Below are 18,745 nucleotides of genomic sequence, written 5' to 3' on the forward strand. Positions count from 1 at the left end.
GGGCGGAGGGGAAGGAAACAGAAGACAAGGTCCCTGTTCTCCTAGAGATCACAACTGAGTGGGGGAAACAGACCGTGAGGATAAACCAAGTTACATATACGCTGTGGAACGGCTTATAAAGAAAAGTTAGAAGGGGGCCTAGTGTGGTCTGGGGCATCTCTGAGGAAGTGACATTTAAGCCATGCCTGAAAGAGGTGAAGGAGACACCTTTGGAAAGAATTGGCGGCGAGATTCTAGGCAGAAGGAAGAGCATCTGCGAAGGCCCTGGGGCGGGAAGGAGCTTGGCGGTATCTGAGGAACAGAGAGGAGGCCTGCGTGTCTGGAGTGGGACGAGTCAGAGCCAACAGATGGAGAGAGAAGTGGGCGGGGGCAGAAGAGTGGGAATTTTATTTCAGGTGCACTGAAGATTCTTTGGAGCGGCTCCTAATGGAGTGGGCTAAGTTTTTTAAACAGATCTCTCTGTCTGCCCTCTGGGGCAACAGATTATCAGGGGCAAGGGTGGCAGCTGGGAGCCCAGGGAGGAGGCTGATGCAGGTGGGAGGTGATGTTGGCTGGACCAGGGTGGTGACCACATAGGGTGTGAAAGTTAGATTCCAGAGCTCTTTTAAAAGTAGAACTGAGAGGATTTGCCGAGGAAGGAGAGAAGCCAGGGAAGACTTCTCGTTTTCGGCTGAAGAGAGGAAAGAGGGAGATGGGGTTCAGGGTGGGGAGAACCAAGAGTGCTCTTTGGACATGTTAAGCTGGGAATAAGGGTCTGGAGCTCACAGGAGACGTCAGTTAGAGATAGAAATGTGAGTGGCACTGGGGTCGAGAGAGGAGGATTCTGTGTGTAGATATCAACATGGGCAATTCAGGGCAGGTGTCAGAGCTGAAACCTACATCCAGGGAGGCCAAGACCACTGCTAGCTGGAGAGTGTGGACACACATGCATACCCTTCTTGGTGGCTCCTGGGAACTAGAATTAGGAGAAAAGCCAGTAGTCTCACTGTGGCTGGACCACCTGTACACATGCAAGACCCTCACTCCTAAATCCCTCCCCCACATAGACACACATTTAGATTCAGTTAGTACCTGGGTGTTGTCGATTCTTTTCCTTGGGGTCCCCAGCTCCCTGGACAGATATGGCCCATAGTCGCTGAACTCAGAGTCCTTTCAAGCATGTCGTCCTGCTGGGCCCCTCTTGAGGGTTCTGGGAAGGTGGGGGCTCTAGGGCTGGGCCCTTGTAAATAAAGCATGAGAAAGTTGTTTTTTGTGGGGATGGGGGGTGGGAAAATCTTCTTGGCCAGGCCATAACGGAAATGACAGAGGCGGGCTGTGTGGCCGGATGCCGGTGGTGGACTTGCACCCTCCGGAGAGCAGTACTACTCAACTTCAGCCATGTGTTGCCAAGAGATCATGGACACCATGCTGCCACCGTCCTCCACGCCTAAGAGAACGTTCCCAGCTGGGAACGTTCATGTGATCTCCTGTTATTTAAACTATTTATAATGTGTACGATTAAAAATTGTGTGTGTGCCAAACATTTTCTGAGAGCTGCTTCTCTAGAAAGGTAGTGTAGGAATAATAAAGCTGCAGGAACCAGCCTAGTTCAAACCTTAGTTTTTGGCTACTGATTAGCTGTGTGACTTGGGGAAAATTCCTAACCTCTCTGTGCCTCAGATTCACTTCTTGAAAATGGGAATAATGATTGTACCAACATCCTAGGGTTGCCTGAGATTCCAATGAGTTACTCTTAGGATACTGCCTGGTGCATGGAGCACACTTGGCCAGTTTGCCTTGTGCTTTTCCTGCAACCTCTGTTTTCACTCTCACTCACCGTAACGGAAGAGGGGATTAGAAACCATTTAGGCAGTGGGTTGGGTAAAGAGATGAGGAAATTCAGACTGATGCCAGGCAGGGGTGTCCTAGGCTAGAATCTTTGCTGCCAGCCTGCAAGGCAGGGAAAGGAACTCCTATTTCCCGGGGAGAACAGGAGGGATGTGGGGCAGAGATTCGAACTGTGACCCCAGGGCTTGTGCTGTCCCAGTTCCTGCACAAGAACCAAATCCTGGGGGTAAGTTTCCTGTGGCAGCATCGTTCCCCACACTGTTACGGCTCCATCCTGCTCCCCGACAGTCATGAGGGCTTGGCTCCCTGGGTTTGAACTTGGCTCCATTGTTTCCTGAGCGATCCTGGGCAAGTCGCTTACCTTCTCTGGGCCTCGGCTGTGTCATCTGTAAATTAGATGGGTGCCTCTAGCATCTACCCCCCAGATGGTTGTTCAAATTAGATGTGAACCACTCAGTAAACATGAGCCTTTATAACCTCACAGCCATTGCCCTGCATGTGTCAGGCCTTCTCCTGCTGCAGGGTCCACAGCTCTGTCGCTAATGGGTTCATGGCTGTGCCTTCCACAGCTCAGTGTGTCAGACAACTCATTCGACCCTGACCTCAGACTTGCGAACTGCACCAGCCTGGCACTTGGCCCTATCTGGAGAACACAGATAGAGATGCAGAGACAGAACACAGAGAGAGCTGGGGGGCGGGGGGGGGGGGAGCATGATGTGTGTGCGTCAGAGCAAGACAGGGATTTTCCTTAATCCACCCACAATAAGTAAGGTCCCCCTTTCCCACCTCTATCTCCCTACATTTGTCAGAGAATTTCTCTCAAGGGTAATTAAACTGTGATTTGAGGGCAGCAGAGTTCAGGGGTTAAGCCACAGGCTCAGGAGCAGGGTGGGTTTGAATCACCGCATCACCACTTCCTGGCTGGATACCCCTGGGGAGGCGCCATCACCTCTTTGTGCCGCAGTCCCCGCCTCCGGAATTGGAAGTAATAAATCGCAGTGCCTGCTCAGAGTTGTTAGGAAGTCTGAACAGCACGGAGCGTAGGGCCTGGCAACCTCACAGGTCAGGCGTCAGCTACAAGTGCTGTTGGTATCGAGTACTAACTGCTTTAACTGCAGCTCCTTCTCCTATCAGTGAGGGCAGGTTGGGGGCTCTTCTGGGCACTGCTGTGTCCCCAGCATTGCAACACAGGGCTGGGCACAGAGGAGGCACTTGGGGGATTGTCTGACTGAACAAATGGAAAAAAAAATAAAGACTGAAAGAAATTTTGAGTGAGACCGACTTACTGAGAGGTGGGGAAAAGGAAGAGAAAGAGAAAGTGACGAGATGCTAGAACAAATTAAAACACAAAAGGCAGCAAAAGCTCCCTCTGCCCAACCAATTCACTTCCCAGAAGGGGAAAGTCAGGCCTGGAAGGGGCAGAGACCAGGCCTCTTCACCTGCTCAGGGAGGTCCCAATCCCCGTGCTTGGCCCCATGCCCGGCTGCCCCCCTCCTGGGTCTGCCCCACTCTCTAGGCCTTGTGAACAGACAGAGGCCACTAGAAAAAACACACAACTTTATTGTTCCCAGCACAAAGGGCAGGTCTTCGCAAAACGAGGGGGCAAGTTCTGACGGCGGGGAGGAGGCCCCTACTTGCCGGCAATGAGCGGGTTCCGCAGGACCACAATGACCGAGTCCCCGCGCAGGAACATTTTTGAGATGTAGCGGTCCTTGTTGACTGGCTTGGACTTCTTCTTGCCCTTGCCGCTCTTGGGGACTTCGGTCCACATCTCCTTCACGTTCTCCAGCACCATGTTGCAGTGCCTGGTGGGCAGAGGGAGGCATCAGGAATGAGAGGGAGCCTCCTGACCCCCCCACTCTGTGCAGTACTGCCTCTTCCTCCATCAGCGTGGCGTGGGGGAAGGCGCAGGCCCGGGACCAGGATGGCCGGGGCTCCAAGGCCACCTCTGCAAGTCCTCAGCTTGAAGCTTGGGCAAAGGACTTCACCCCTCTGTGCCTCAGTTTCCCCCTCTCTATAATGGAGACATTCATGGTGCCTACCTCCTAGGGCTGTTGTGAAGATTAAATGAATCAATACAGTATTCTTGTTAAGTACTTAGAACAGGGCCTGGCACAGGATAAAGGCAAATGAAATGGTGCTGCTTGTGCTTTTTAACTCCGAGTACTTCTGGTGGCATAAGCAAGGTATAGCCTCTCTCTGGAGAACCCGAGGTCCCTGGGGCCTGAGGCCGGTACGTGACACCTCCACTCCAGTCCTGCTTTTTGCCCCTGTCCTCAGGGTGCTGGGGGGGGGCACGTGTGACGACAGTACAGATTAGCTCAGTCAACAAACGCTTGCAATGAATACAGCAATGAATAAAAGGGATAATATCCCTACCCTCATGGGGTCTGCAGTCTAGTGAGGGGAGAAGAACACTAAACAAGTAAACAAAGACACCTGTAATATACTGTCAGGTGGTAGCAAGTGCTATGAAGAAAAATTAAAGCAAGGTAAAGAGATAGGAGGATACAGGGAAATATTACCAAGCATAAGAAAGACGAGGGGGCTTCCCTGGTGGTGCAGTGGTTAAGAATCCGCCTGCCAATGCAGGGGACACGGATTCGAGCCCTGGTCCGGGAAGATCCCACATGCCGCGGAGCAACTAAGCCCGTGCACCACAACTACTGAGCCAGCGAGTCACAACTACTGAAGCCCGAGTGCCTAGAGCCCGTGCTCCGCAACAAGAGAAGGCACTGCAGTGAGAAGCCCATGCAGCGCAACGTAAAGTAGCAACGAAGACCCAAAGCAGCCAAAAATAATAAATAAATAAAATAAATAAATTTATAAAAAAAAAAGAAAGACGAGGAAGCCCGTGAGGAGCACATGAGGAAGCTCTGTGCCGTGCTATGCAGTAGCCTCCAGGAGACACTGCTGAGTGAAAAAGGCAAGGGAGGGAACAGCGTGCATGGAAAGCAATCTTCCGTAGGAAGAAAGTGGGTAGGAAAAACATACATTCCACCACCTGGTTGTGCAATACTAAATCCTTGAAATGCACCTAAAGACTGGTGGCAGTGGGGGTGACCTAGGTAGACTGGAGCCAAACCAGATGGAAACTTTTCATTGGACTGTTATTACTGTTTTGGAAATCATGTGAATATATTACCAATTCAGAGAAAATAAGTTAAAAAAAGGAAGTAGCATACCAATATGGGAACATTTCCAAGGTATATTGTTAAGTGAAAAAACCAAGGTCTAAAACGGCGTGACATGCCATTAGTAGTGACTTAAAAATAAATAAAAAGTACCCTCCTGTATCTACATGTATGATGTTCTGTGCAAGTAATCCTCCTGGAGGAGACCTGAGAAATTAGCCATGATGGGGTCCCTGGGGAGGGCAACTGGGGCACGGAGAGGAAAGACTTGCTCTTCATTGGGTGCCTTTTGTATTTTTCAAATTTTGCATCCATCACCCACTCAAGAAAGTAACATAATTAAGCAAATAAAGTGGTTAAGAATGCCTTAGCTAACTTGCAGTGATGTCCTCAGACCACTGATTTGTGTGAAAAAACAAGATGCAACAGAGCACACGGAAGATTCTATCTTAAAAACAATTTTACGATATTATGACAAATCAATTATGCCTCAATAAAGCTGTTAACTACCACCACAAAGGAGTCTCTGGGTGAATCAAACATGGCAGGACACATACTAGGGTGGTAGGCTGGGTGGGGAGAGGGATGAGAGGATGATATGGGGGCAGAGGAGGAAGCTAGGGGAAAAGGAAAGAGTCAGCTGAAAAAAATTATTTATATATATATATATATATCTCCACCACCTATTGAGCACTTACCATATAGGCACTCACCAGGCCCCTTTAAGCACTTTTTAAGCATTAACCCATCAATCCTCCCTGCATCTCACCCCCAGGAGGTAAACACTGGTTTACTAGTTCTCTCCAGCTTCTAGAGCAGGAAACTGAGCACAGTGGGATGAAGTGACTCACCCAAGGTCACGGAGTCTGGAAGTGGCAGAGCCTGTGTTCGAATCCAGACCTATCTGCCTCCTGTACCTGGCACTTCCTGTTGTTCTCATTCTCATTTTACTCAAGGGGAAACTAAGGCTGAGTGAAAGACTTGTTCATGGTCACATAAAAGCTAGTGGCAAAAGCATTCCAGAAGTAAGTTTCATCACACCACTGTGAGGAAAGCACTTCCCAAATGCTAACTAAAGGCTGCAGGTCATATGTTTACTGAGCATTTATTATGTGTTAGGTACTGAGCCAAGTGCTCTTCATACATAATATCATTTAAGCCTCACAACTGTTCTGAGGGGTATTATTATGATGCATATTTCACAGATAAGGACACTGAGGCCCAGAGAGGAAAAATCATTTGCTGCTCCCTATGGCTGAAACACTCAGACCCTAGCTTGCACCTTCATTTTATTCATATCTGTCCACTGTTGTCTCTTCCTTTGAGGCCTCCCATATTATCTACCTAAGACAGCACCCCCTTCCCGGTACTTCAAACTCTTACCTGGCTTTACTTTTCTGCATAGAATTTATCATCACTTGTCTTTATGACATTATTTATGTGTTTGCTGTCGGCTTCCCTGCCTACAGCATAAGCTCCCTGAGTATAGGAACCATGTTTATTTCCATCATTGCTGTATCTCTGGAGCCTAAAACAGTACCTGACCCAGGTGGATGCTCTCATTATGCAATAACTGCAAAAAAACTGATTAAGAGCTCTGTGTGCCAGATGCTCGACTTCTAATGACTTACTACGCTTCACGTGTATTAAGTGATTGAATCTTCGCAACCACCATGATTACTGCCACTGTACGGACGAGATAAAACCACTTGCCAAAGGTCACATGGCTGTTAAGAGGCAGAGCTGGGACATGAATCCAGGAAGACTGGCTCCCAAGTACATGACCATAACCACTGTGCTTCACAGCTGGAGGGACAATGATGGACCACCACATCTTGAGGTCCTGAGATGCTTCTGCCCTGGGCTTCGGACTGGAGCTGGGACTGCTTCTCCAGGCCTGGAAAGAACACCTCCCCAGACCCAGGCATTTACCTGTCGAAGGCCTTCACACGGCCCAGGAGCTTCTTGTTGTTGCGGCAGTTGATGAGCACTTGGGTGTTGTTCTTGACCGACTGGGTGAGCACGGAGAGTGGCCCTGTGTTAAACTCCTCCTCCTCCCGCTTCTGCAGCTCCTCCGGGGTCATCTCACTCTTGGGCTTGTTGAGGAGGCTCCTAAGTGGGCAAGTATGGAACCCATAGGTGAGAGGGCCCAGAGCCCGAGCCTGGGTGGTCATGGCCTCTGGCTCGGTGTCTCCCTCACACACCCACCCTCCTGCTCGGTCCTCTCTCGGCATCACCACTTGGATGCCTAATAGACATTTCCACCCTTCACGTCCTAGGCTAAACTCCAGATCCCCCAATACCCCCAACTTATACTATACTATCCACAGCCTTCCTCATCTCCATCAATGGCAACTCCATCCTTCTAGTTCTTTGAGCAAAAACTCTTAATGTCAACTTGACTCTTCTTTCCTTCTCTCACATCCTACATTCAATCTGTCAGCAAATCCTGTCATCTGCCGCTAAAATATATCGGAATCTGTCCATTTCTTACCATGGCTTAAACCTCCATCATCTCTCTCCTACTGGTCTCCCTGACTCCGCCCACGCTCCCCAACAGTTTGCTCTCCACAGAGCAGTCTCGGGGATGGTGCCAAGACTCAAGCCATATATCATCTCACTCTTCAAAACCCTCTCATGGGCTTCTCTGGTGGCGCAGTGGTTAAGAATCGCCTGCCAATGCAGGGGACACGGGTTCGAGCCCTGGTCTGGGAAGATCCCACATGCTGCGGAACTAAGCCCGTGCGCCACAACTACTGAGCCCGCGCGCCTGGAGCCCGTGCTCCGCAACAAGAGAAGCCACCGCAGTGAGAAGCCCGCACACCACAACGAAGAGTAGCCCCCGCTCGCCATAACTAGAGAAACGCCTCCGCGCAGCAACGAAGACCCAACACAGCCAAAACTAAATAAATTTATATAAAAAAAACAGATATTAGGCGAACTTTCTTCTTGGGTCCCTGCATTTGCTTTTCCCTCTGCCTGGATACCTCCCCAGATATCTCTGTGGTTCGCTCTCTCACTTTCTTCAGGTTTTTGCTCAAGTGTTGCCTCCTTTATGTGTCCTGTCTCTCAAAAGTGGCGTTCCACATTGTTTCACCCTGCTCTACTGTTTCTTTATTTATAGTCCCGGTCACCTAACACACCACATACTTTACCTGTTTATTACCAGTACGTTTACTGCCTGCCTTTACCTGTTTATTACCAGTACGTTTACTGCCTGCCTCTTCCCATCCCATAAGATGCAGAAGGGGATTTTCTTCCTTGGGGGAGTCGGGTAATTCACTGATAGAGCCTATGTGTCTAAAGTAGCCTGATAGAGGAGCACTCAATAAATAATTGTTGAATGAATACGTAAGGAAAACCATTCCCGTAACTCGTTATCCGTAAAAATCGAGAATGAAATTGGAAAGCCAACCGTCTCCAGCTCAAATTATCCGTATAAGCCCCTTATCTAAGATCGTTTTTCCTACAAGTTCGTACTCCCCTGTTCCAGATTCTTTATTCGTAAAAGCGCTTCCCCTTAACATTCATTTCAGTAAGATTCATTATTTGGGAAAGCCCAGCCCGTTATCAGATAAAGCTGTCCCTCCTCCCGAAGTCAGAATCCGTCAAAGGCCCCACGTCCGTTCTCAAACGCATCAGTAGAAAATTACGCCACTTTACCCCTAAAATGTTTGCCTCCGCCCCCCGCCCTGCCCATCCCCTTCCACCGGTAAGTGGCCAAATTTACGCCCTCAACCCCACTCCCGCCACCTCAGCCTAGCCCAGCCTCACATGTTGGCGATAGTGGTGGCCGCACTCTCAAGTCACTACCGTCTCCTCCGCGTTGCTTCTGCCTTCCTCAGAGAGAGCGACACCGAGGCGGGACTTCCGCTTCCTGAGGCCCATTTCCGTGGGCGCCTGCGCAAACCCAACCAGTGGATGGGGGCGTGGCCGGTTGCCATAGCGATTTCTGCCGGCCCTTCGCGGCTGTGGGATAAAAGCTTCACGTGGTGATTCCAGGCCATTCAGGACAGTACGGGGCGGATGTTCACGACAATGGAGAGGAAAAGAAAGCGGGACTGATTCAAACCATTTTTTGTTTGTTTGTTTTTTTGTTTTTGTCTTTTTTTTAAAGTTTCCTTTTTTTTCCCCCACAACTCACACACACACACTGTATTTTATTTTTATAAGAGATAAATAAACTGACACCAAGCATTGTAAATGGATGACCACAACAAAAGCAACAATGATTCCAATTACCAAACACGAAACTCACTCATACTATGTCATAATATTGACATTCAGCCCAGTTGATTTCAAACCATTTTGTTGTAGAACCGCACAGGTTGAAGGAAGGAAAAGACAAGCTATTTCCACATGCCCGCCCGCCCTGCCTTTGGGGGAGCGGCCTCCGCGAAGCCAATCCGCTCCTCGCTTCCGTGATGGACACCGCCCCTTTTCCTTCGGGGACCGTTCATTTACGTGTCTATTGATCTTTTGACTAGGGGTAACCAATCCTTTGCCTACATCCGGGAGGGGTGTGGACCTGCGCCCGGCAGGTCGAATGTTTTCCATGATCAAACGCTTCTCATTGGCTTCCCCTTCTCCGCTGAGGCGGTGCCTACCTCTTTCGCGCTCCCTTTTGGGCTGTGCAACCCTCAGGGGAACCAACCCCCAAAGCTCCGGGGAGACAGGGAGGCGTGTCCTCAGAACGAAAGTCCCATTGGCTTTACTGCCCGCGGAAGGGTGGGATCGTGCAGCCGCTCTTGTTGCTCATTGGTCCGGTGATTCCACGGGGCGGGACTTGGCTGGGCCTAAACTCTATCCGCTGTCCCAGACCGGTTTCAGGGCAAAGCTGCCATGCGTTCCGGGGGCCGCGGGCGGCCCCGGCTACGGCTCGGGGAACGCGGCCTTTTGGAGCCACCCTCACCGCCCAAGCGCCGCCTGCTACCTCGGGCGCAGCTGTTGCCTCTGCTGCTGCTGGCGCTGGCGGTGGCCTCGGTGTTATACACCATTTGGAGCGGCTGGTACCAGCAGACTGAGGAGCTGCCGCTAGGCCGGGAGCTGCGGGTGAGGCCGGGAGGGGACGCGGGCACTGCGGGAGCCCTTATTCCCCGCCTCGCCTTCTCCAAGGTTTCAGGTTGACGTGGCTTTATCTTTATCGTATTGCCCTAGCCGCAGGTGCCGCTGTCTCCGTCTTTAGAGCGCGTGCCTCTTTCCAACGGAATGAGGCTTCGGGCTTGTTGTGTAATAGCGGTTACCCCGTAAGAGGAAGGGTCTGGAGGAGTAAGACTGGGAGTTCTGGGTTCTATTCCTAAAGTCATTTATTTGGAAGAGTCCCTTACTCTCGCTGGGCCTCGATTTCCCCCATCAAGATTTGGGTGGGCTGGGCCGGATGGGCTTGGGGGCACTTTCCCGAGTGTAGGATTTATCCTAGAAACCTCCGATGCTGGAAGCTGCGATTAAGAAGAGGAACTGGGGCTTCCTAGGGGACGACAGCCCCCAGGGTAGAGTTGGAATGAGGGTTGCTTTCACGCTCTGCTCTTCTCTTCCCCACCCCCTTCCCAAGGGCCCATCGATCGGAAGTCTCCCCGAAGCCGGGGTGCGGAGGGTGGTGGGGCAACTGGACCCTCACCGTCTCTGGAACAATTATCTGCGCCCCCTGCTGGTTGTGCGGACCCCCGGCAGCCCCGGCAATCTCCAAGTCAGAAAGGTAAGGGGCCCCACCTCCAACCCCTGACCCCGCAGCCCACCAAGGAAATGGGTATTCTGCCCAAGTGGCAGAGCTAGGGCTCTGGCTGGGCGTAATATGACTCTAGAGTCCTATCCTGCTAACCACCAGACCACTGCCCTCTTTACTGCCCCCACCAAAATCTTACTATATGCTAAGCATCAGCAATAGCCGGATAAGGTGGGCACCAATCTGATCTTCATTATGTAGATGGGGAAACTGAGGCGCAGAACAGTTAGGCATTTTGCCCAAATCCCACAGCTAATGAATGATAGACCTAGGGTTTCAACCCAAATGGGTTGGCTCCAGAGCCGGTGCGGTAACATCACTACATTGCCTCCCAGAAAGTATTGAGAGTCATTTGAACACTGCCTGAGTTCAAATCCACATCTGCCACTTGGAGTGTAACCTTGAACTAGTTTCTTAACTTCTCTGTGCCTCAGTTTCCTCATCTGCAAAATGGAACCAATGACAGTCCCCACTCCACAGGGTTCCTAGAACAAGGGCTTGGCACAGAGTGAGTGCTATGGAAGGGTGAGCTGTGATTAGTCTTGGCATCAAGAGACAGGGTCACTCCACGCCTGGCACTTAGTAGGTACTCAGCAGAAGTGTATCAAGGGAACGATTAAACCAAAGTGAGATTTATGAGTCAACCCGACTGCTCGGCCTGGTTCAGGTCACATGGCCCTTCTTCCGACCTTCTCCCCAGTCCCCACCCACTCTCCCACCTATCTCTTGCCACTAGTTCCTGGAGGCCACACTGCGGACCCTGACGGCAGGCTGGCATGTAGAACTGGACCCCTTCACAGCCTCGACACCCCTGGGGCCACTGCACTTCAGCAACGTGGTGGCCACGCTGGACCCAAGGGCTGCCCGTCACCTCACCCTTGCCTGCCATTACGACTCAAAGCTCTTCCCATCTGGGTCAGCCCCCTTTATTGGGGCCACGGATTCAGCTGTGCCTTGTGCCCTCCTACTGGAGCTGGCCCAGGCCCTGGACCTGGAGCTGGCCAGAGCCAAGGAGCAGGTGAGGAGCCGGGGTAGGGTGGGTGGAGACTGCCTCTACCTTGGTCCATACCAACACCATCCCGTGCTTGGTCTTGTCTTCCTCCGCTCCACAACACAGCCACAGGGTCTTTCCATTTCCTGAATGTCAGATCCTGTCCCTTCTCTGCCTAAAATCCTCCCACAGCTCTCACCTTGTTCCACAAATAAGCCAGAGCCCTTCTCTTAGCCCATGAGGTGTGCCCTCTCACCTCTCTGGTCTCCCCTCCCACCTCTCACCCCTCGCTCACTCCACTCTAGCCTCCCACCTCCTCCGTGTACCTCAAGCCACACAATTCACTCCCACCCCAGGCATTTGCACTTGCTCTTTGCTCTGCCTAGAATGTGATTTTCTCAGATATATTCCTGGCTGGCTGCCACCCTTCATTCAGATGTCCACTTTGATGTCACCTCCTCAAAGAGACCTTCCCAGCCACCCTAAAATAGCTCCCTGTCACTCTCCCATGCCTCATGGTGCTTTATGTTGATTTGTTTATGTCTCCCCAACTAGAATAAGCTCCAGATAGGCAGGCCCTTGGCTGCGCTTATTTCCTGCTGTATCCTCTGGGCTGAGAATATTGCCTGGCATAAAGTAGGATGTCAATAAAAATGTATGGAGGGACTTCCCTGGTGGTCCAGTGGTTAGGACTCTGTGCTTCCAATGCAGGGGCATGGGTTCGATCCCTGGTCGGGGAACTAAGAGCCCACATGCCAAAACAACAACAACAAAAAGATAAAAACATCAACCCTGTGGGAAAAAAATTTTTTTAAATGTATGGAATGAATGAACGGAAACACAGATCTCCTCACGCTCCTCCCCTGCTCAGATCCCTTCCATGGCTCAAACCCCAGTGCCCCTGTAACAAAGCCCAAGCTCCCTGGCCCTTGCTGACCCCTTGGGCCTCTACTCAAACCTCTTTGGCCCCTTCTTTGGCCCCAGTCCTGATTCATGTTGCTTCCTCACCGGGGAACACTCTTCCCTCTGCTCCATTTTGCCAGGCCAGCTCCTACTCAGTCTCAGTGCAAACATCCCTTTCCAACAGACCTGACATGTTCCCTAGGCCAGATCAGGACGCTGTTGTTCTTGGAAGCATTTGCCTGACTGCATTTCATCGTTTGTATAATTATTTATTTGTGGGTCTGTCTCTTTTGCTACATGAACTTGAGGAATAACAATTACAATCAGAGCTAACCCTTATTTAGTTACTATGTGCCAGGCGCTGTCCTAGGACCTGGGTTCAAATCCTACCCTATGATGAGAACTGGTATTAACCCCATTTCTACATAAGGAAGCCGGTGCTTTGAGAACTTAGTAACTTACCCACGACTGCTTGGCTACTGAGCAGCCCAGCCAGGATTTGAACGCAGGCAGTCTGGCTCCGAGTCTGTACTCTTGGCCACCGTGCTCTTCGAGTGCAGAGACTTAGTTTGCCCTAGTCAGCTGTGCAAGCAGGCAGGAAATGTGTGTGCGTTGAGGCTGAGGGCTGGCACTGAGCCGGCCCTGACCACTGGCCCTCACAGGCAGCCCCAGTGACCTTGCAGCTGCTCTTCTTGGACGGTGAAGAGGCACTGAAGGAGTGGGGACCCAAGGACTCGCTTTACGGCTCCCGGCACCTGGCCCAGCTCATGGAGTCTGCACCCCACGGCCCCGGCTTCACCAGGATCCAGGCTATTGTAAGACCAGACCCCACTGGGTTCCGGTGAGGTGGGAAGCGGGTGACACGAGGCTGGCAGCATCCCGCCTGGCCTCTCCAGTCCTGGCCTCTCTCCCTAGGATCTCTTTATGCTTCTTGATCTCCTGGGAGCCCCCAACCCGACCTTCTACAGTCACTTTCCTCGCACGGCCCGCTGGTTCCATCGGCTGAGGAGCGTCGGTAAGGAGGCAGGCACCCACCTGGGATGCTGGAGGGAGGCCAGGCACCTGTCCTCTAAGGGGTCATCTAGCCTTCCCTCTACCTCCCTATTCTCTCTCTAAACCACTAGGGCAGAAACACAAAAAGACCCCACAGCAGTCAAATGAAGTGATTACAAACGGGGGCTCTGGGGTCAGATAGCCCTGGGTTCAAATTCTGGCTCTCTTTCTTACCAGCTGTGTGAGCTTGGGCAAGTGGCTTCCTCTCTCTGAGCCTCAATTTCCTATCTGTAAAATGGGCATGATGGTAATAATAGGGGTATCTACCTCCTTAGACTCAGAGGGATTAATTGAGACTGGGAACATAGTCGGCCTGCAGTAAGGGGTAACTAACATTCATCCTTGTTGGGATGACCAGGGCTTCACCCCCAGACCCCCTGCCCTCCTCTGATTTGTGAGCAGGGGAACCTTTGACCGTTGAGGGGCTGACCCTTGCTCTCTAATCCCCACCGCCTCCAGAGAAGCGCCTGCACCGTCTGAACCTACTGCAGTCTCATCCTTGGGAAGTGATGTACTTCCAGCCCGGGGAGCCCCCTGGCTCTGTGGAAGACGACCACATCCCCTTCCTCCGCCGAGGTACTTGCTGTGGGGAGGCGTGGTGGGCAGGGGTCTCAGCGAGCCACAGATGCGACCTGGCCCTGGCCCCTTCCCAGATTAGGGGACTGGTGGCAAACTGCTTAACTTCTTTGTGCCTTGATTTCCTCATCTGTAAGGATGGGGATGATAACAGCCCCCATCTCAGAGTTGTTGAGGGGATTGAATGTAAAGCCCTTGGACCAGTGCCTGGCACTAGCGAGTGTTCAAGAAATGTTAGCTATTACTGGTTGTGCCTCAGTGATTGCAGTTTCTTCTAGTTCTTGCCTCTCAAGCCCTTGGCCACCCAGCATAATCACCAGAGCTTCGAAAAATGCCCAGTCACATTTCAGGCCTACTGAACCACAATCTGGGGCCTCTGCATTATTTTTACAAAACTCCCAGGTGATTCTGATGCACAGCCAGGGTTGACGACATCTGGTAGAGGGGTTCAAAACATAGGTTTTAGAATTGGATAGGTCTGGGTTCTAGGATCTGCAACTTACCGTTGGTTGACCTAAGGCAAATTACTGAGCCTCTCTGTGGCCCCGTTTCTTCTGGAAAAGGAAGAGATAGATACATACAAACACATACGTATGTATGTATTCTTTTTTTTTTTTCATATGGCAGTTTTATTTTTAATTTTTTGAGGAAACTTCATACTGTTTTCCATAGTGGCTACACCAAATTTATGTTATGTATTCTTAGTCTCAGAGTTGGGAGGATTAGATGAGATTAGATATATAAAATGCCTTCTTACACGGTGCTTGGCATATACAGTAAGTGCTAAAAACTGCTTTTTAAATTTTTATTCTATAATTTACTCATTCAACAAATATGCGTTTCTTACAATGCCTTTATTGATTCATTCACTGAATACTTCCCAAGGCAGATACTGAGCTAGCTGTCAGGGATACAGTGACGGGCCATAATCCACCTGGCTCCTGTCTAGCAGGGGGACAGATACTTACCAAATCTGGACAAACAAAGAGTGAAACACTCTGAGGACAGGAACCCAGTGCAGTGCAAGGGTTAGGAGCACACACTCTGGAGACACATGGCCTGGGTTCAAATTCTGACTGTGCTCTTTACTAGAGGCGAGACCTTAGGCACATCACTCGGCCTGCCTCTGTGCCTCAGTGTCCACATCTGTAAAACGGGTATTATAGTACACCTTCCAGGATTATTGTAAGGATAAAATTGTGTGTGTTTATGGCCTTAGACTCGGGCCTGGAATAGAACATAAACGTTAACTATCAGTAAAGAAGAGAAAAAGAGCCTAATAATGTATACCCGGCAAGGAAGGTCAAAGACCTCGTTCCCTTCTCCTCTCTTTCCATAATCTGTTAAGTTTTGAGTTTTTCTAATTTGCGTTATGAAAATAACATACTGGATGTATTTTTAAAACGAACATGCACCCTCACACGCTGAAAATCATTGTTCAGAATTCTTCAAGTGCCACAACAGAGTATCTTCTGCTGTGGGGGGGACAAGGCAAGGCTCCCCAGACGGGGGCCTGGGCTCCTGGGTCAGTTGGGGGCCACGCACAAGCCTGAGGCTCCTCTCTGTCCTGCAGGGGTCCCTGTGCTCCACCTCATCTCCACACCCTTCCCCTCTGTCTGGCACACGTCCGATGACTCTGAGGCCAACCTGCACCCACCCACGGTACACAACCTGAGCCGCATCCTGGCCGTGTTCCTGGCTGAATACCTGGGGCTCTAGCCTGCCTGGCGGACTCTGAGGGAGAAGCACCCAGCAGCAGATGTGACGAGGGCACCTGGAGCCGAGGAGCTCTGGCCAGGCCTGCTTGCGGTGTGCTGGCTTGTCCTTTTTTAACACCTTTGGCTCTGCTTGTGCTCTGACTGGAAGACCCTCTTTCTTTATCTCAAGCTGCCACTCTTCAAAGGCATGGAAGAGACAGACCACTGTGGTGTGAGAGCCAAAGGAATAAGAGCTTGGCCGCTGCCCTGAGGGAAACACTTGGGCTGCAGGTCTGCAGGGGCCAAATGCCGTTCTCCATTTTAGTCAGCAAGTGGCATCTGGACCAGCAATACACCTGACCAAATGAATTCTCTGTGGCTTATGTTTTTGTGGCAGTTCGTTCTCCAGAATGGCAGCCTTGCTACCGCATCAGCCCAAACCCAACTCCCACATGAATGTGCCATGTGGGGCCCACAGAAGATGTGCTCGTAAGCAGGGAACAGAGGAGATGGAAGCCAATACTTGGGGACTCCAGATTCTGCCAGATCCAATGGCCAATAAACCAGTGTTTCTGCAAAATATATCCTGTAGAACCAGCATACGTAGGTGTTGCATGAAAAGGGGGACCAAAGTGGGGTGAGACAACATAAAATGAGTTTCTTCATTTGCACAATGTGAATTTTCAAGAAAGAATGCAATATTTCCCCGAAGTATTTCACCACGGAACCCCTTTATTGGGAGACACCTCACAGAACTATGGTACCTGAGAAGATACTTTGGGAAACACTGGGTTTTGATAGTTTGAGTGTACTTATGGTAGAAATGGGTCAGAAAGATCTAGACTCACTGTAAACTAGTTACACCAAACCATCCTTTCCCTTTTGGCTGTGGGTACAGGAGTGGGAGATGGTGTGTGTAACTGCAAACTCTAGTGATGGCCCAAGAAATTATTTCCCAGCCCTAATTTTCAGACTCAACTGGGGTGCTTATTTAAAAATGCGGGGAATTCCCTGGCAGTCCAGTGGTTAGGCCTCGGCACTCTCACTGCCGGGGCCCGGGTTCAACCCCTGGTCAGGGAACTAAGATCCCACAAGCCGCGCAGTGAGGCAAAATAAATAAATAAAATGCAGACTCCCAGGTCCCACCTACTGAATCAGAACTTCAGGGAGGGGCTGGGACTCTGTAACAAGCACCTGAGGAAGTCTCATGATCAGCAAACTTTGGGACATGCTGTCCTTAAGGATACAAGTTTGGTTCATTCACAGCTCCTTAGCAAACCTAAAGGGCACCTAGACAGGAAGTCCCGTGTTGGGCTCTGTACCTGCTGATTTCGTGACTCCGATGGAGACCTGGTAGGCCACAGGGGTGCCAGGCCAGGATGCAGGGTTAAAGAGTGAAGGTGAACATCAGCCTTGCAAGCCAACTCAAGGCTGGCGAGGACTCGAGAGAACTCACGGGCTGAGGGACAATTTCGGTTCTCATTTTGCAAACGAGGTGGCCAGGGCTGAGAATTACGAACCAGTTATGAACAGAGCCCAGATTCTCACCCACAGCTGTGCTCCTATCCCCATGTCCTACCTCCCTTCCAAAAATCACCTGTGCTGGACCAACAGATTGTTGGTCAGAAGTAGCTCCCCCGGAGGCTTTTAATTGGCTGCAAGTCAGAGTGAGGTTTGGGGGGTGGGGACTAACGGCCTCTTAGAGGTGGAATTGGCAGAAGTTGAGTTCAGAAAGGAAACTGACAGATATCAACAGCCAGGGTGGCAGGAGGGTGTCAAATCACAAAGTTAGTTCCTGTTTGTTCATTTCTTGTGTGGCAGGCATGGTGCCAAGCACTTAAAAGTGCAGCAGGTCCCCTTAGCCTCACAGCCATCCCAGAAGTAGGTGAAACCATCACCTCCATGTTAGGGGAAGCAGTGTGTTCAGTGACGTCCTTGGCCCCTTGCCTCCCTGCAGGTCATCTTGCTGAGTGTGCTACACGCCAGGTTCTGGGCAAGGGACCTGGGCACATTTTCCACTTGAATCCAGGGTAAGGATCATGAGCCCCATTTTTCAGATGAGGCTGCTGATGCTTGGCAAGGTGATGTTTCCCCCAGCTCCCATCTGTCCCCCAAACTTAGGCTCCCCCAGCTTCACACTGTGAAGAGGCCACGAGGTGTCTTTGGTAAGCACAACTGTTGAACATTCTAGATGCAACAGCTCACATGTCAGTCTTCTGAGGAACTGTCAGTATTCTCATTTTTCAGATTAAGAAACTGAGCTTCAGAGAAATCAATTGCTGAAGATCACAGCTGGACACTTTCACTGCATGTGTCTAGGTATTCATTTCTTTTTATTTATCCTGCCTATGACTCACTGGGCATACCGGTCTTTTTACCAGTCTGGAATTTGCAATCATCGTGTCCTTAAATATTATCATTGCACCATTCTCTCTTCTGATTCTAGAACGCCAGTTAAATGTGTCAGACTTCCTCACTCTATCCTCCATAACCTTCCTATTTTCTTTCTTTTTTTGGTCTCTCTGCTACTTCAGACCTAGCTTTAGTTCAATAAATCTTTTTTAAAACTTGTTTATTTGATTTATTTTATTTTTGGCTGCGTTGGGTCTTCGTCGCTGCGTGCAGGCTTTCTCTGGTTGCAGCAAGCGAGGGCTACTCTTCGTTGCGGTGCACAGGCTTCTCATTGCGGTGGCTTCTCTCGTCGCAGAGCACGGGCTCTAGGCCCGCAGGCTTCAGTAGTTGTGGCGTGCGGGCTCAGTAATTGTGGCTCGCAGGCTCTAGAGCGCAGGCTCAGTAGCTGGCACAGGCTTAGTTGCTCCGCGGCATGTGGGATCTTCCTGGA

The 18,745-nt window shown here is 50.8% G+C and overlaps 2 protein-coding genes across 4 annotated transcripts; one reads left to right on the top strand and one right to left on the bottom strand.

The window, feature by feature from the left end:
- Positions 1-3,367: 3,367 nt before the first annotated feature.
- On the bottom strand, positions 3,368-8,888 carry SNRPD2 (small nuclear ribonucleoprotein D2 polypeptide). Its single transcript, XM_007168157.2, has 3 exons — positions 8,736-8,888; positions 6,894-7,073; positions 3,368-3,632 (listed from the first exon to the last, which is right to left on the bottom strand). Coding segments are annotated over exons 1-3 (357 nt in total). The 5' UTR covers positions 8,738-8,888; the 3' UTR covers positions 3,368-3,457.
- An 873-nt stretch (positions 8,889-9,761) lies between these two features.
- On the top strand, positions 9,762-18,474 carry QPCTL (glutaminyl-peptide cyclotransferase like). Of its 3 annotated transcripts, none has more exons than XM_007168159.2 (7): positions 9,765-10,013; positions 10,513-10,656; positions 11,420-11,701; positions 13,240-13,392; positions 13,493-13,592; positions 14,090-14,206; positions 16,301-18,474. In XM_007168159.2, exons 1-7 carry the CDS (start codon positions 9,804-9,806, stop codon positions 16,357-16,359), a joined length of 1,065 nt encoding a protein of 354 aa, XP_007168221.2. In that variant the 5' UTR covers positions 9,765-9,803; the 3' UTR covers positions 16,360-18,474. The 3 variants fall into 3 exon arrangements, with proteins under 3 accessions (XP_007168222.2, XP_007168221.2, XP_007168220.2); XM_007168158.3 differs by having other exon boundaries at positions 9,767-10,013; positions 15,780-18,474; XM_007168160.2 differs by lacking the exon at positions 11,420-11,701 and having other exon boundaries at positions 9,762-10,013; positions 15,780-18,474.
- Positions 18,475-18,745: the final 271 nt, after the last annotated feature.

The sequence above is a fragment of the Balaenoptera acutorostrata genome, chromosome 19 (assembly GCF_949987535.1).
Source record: "Balaenoptera acutorostrata chromosome 19, mBalAcu1.1, whole genome shotgun sequence".
NCBI classification, from domain to species: Eukaryota; Metazoa; Chordata; class Mammalia; order Artiodactyla; family Balaenopteridae; genus Balaenoptera; species Balaenoptera acutorostrata.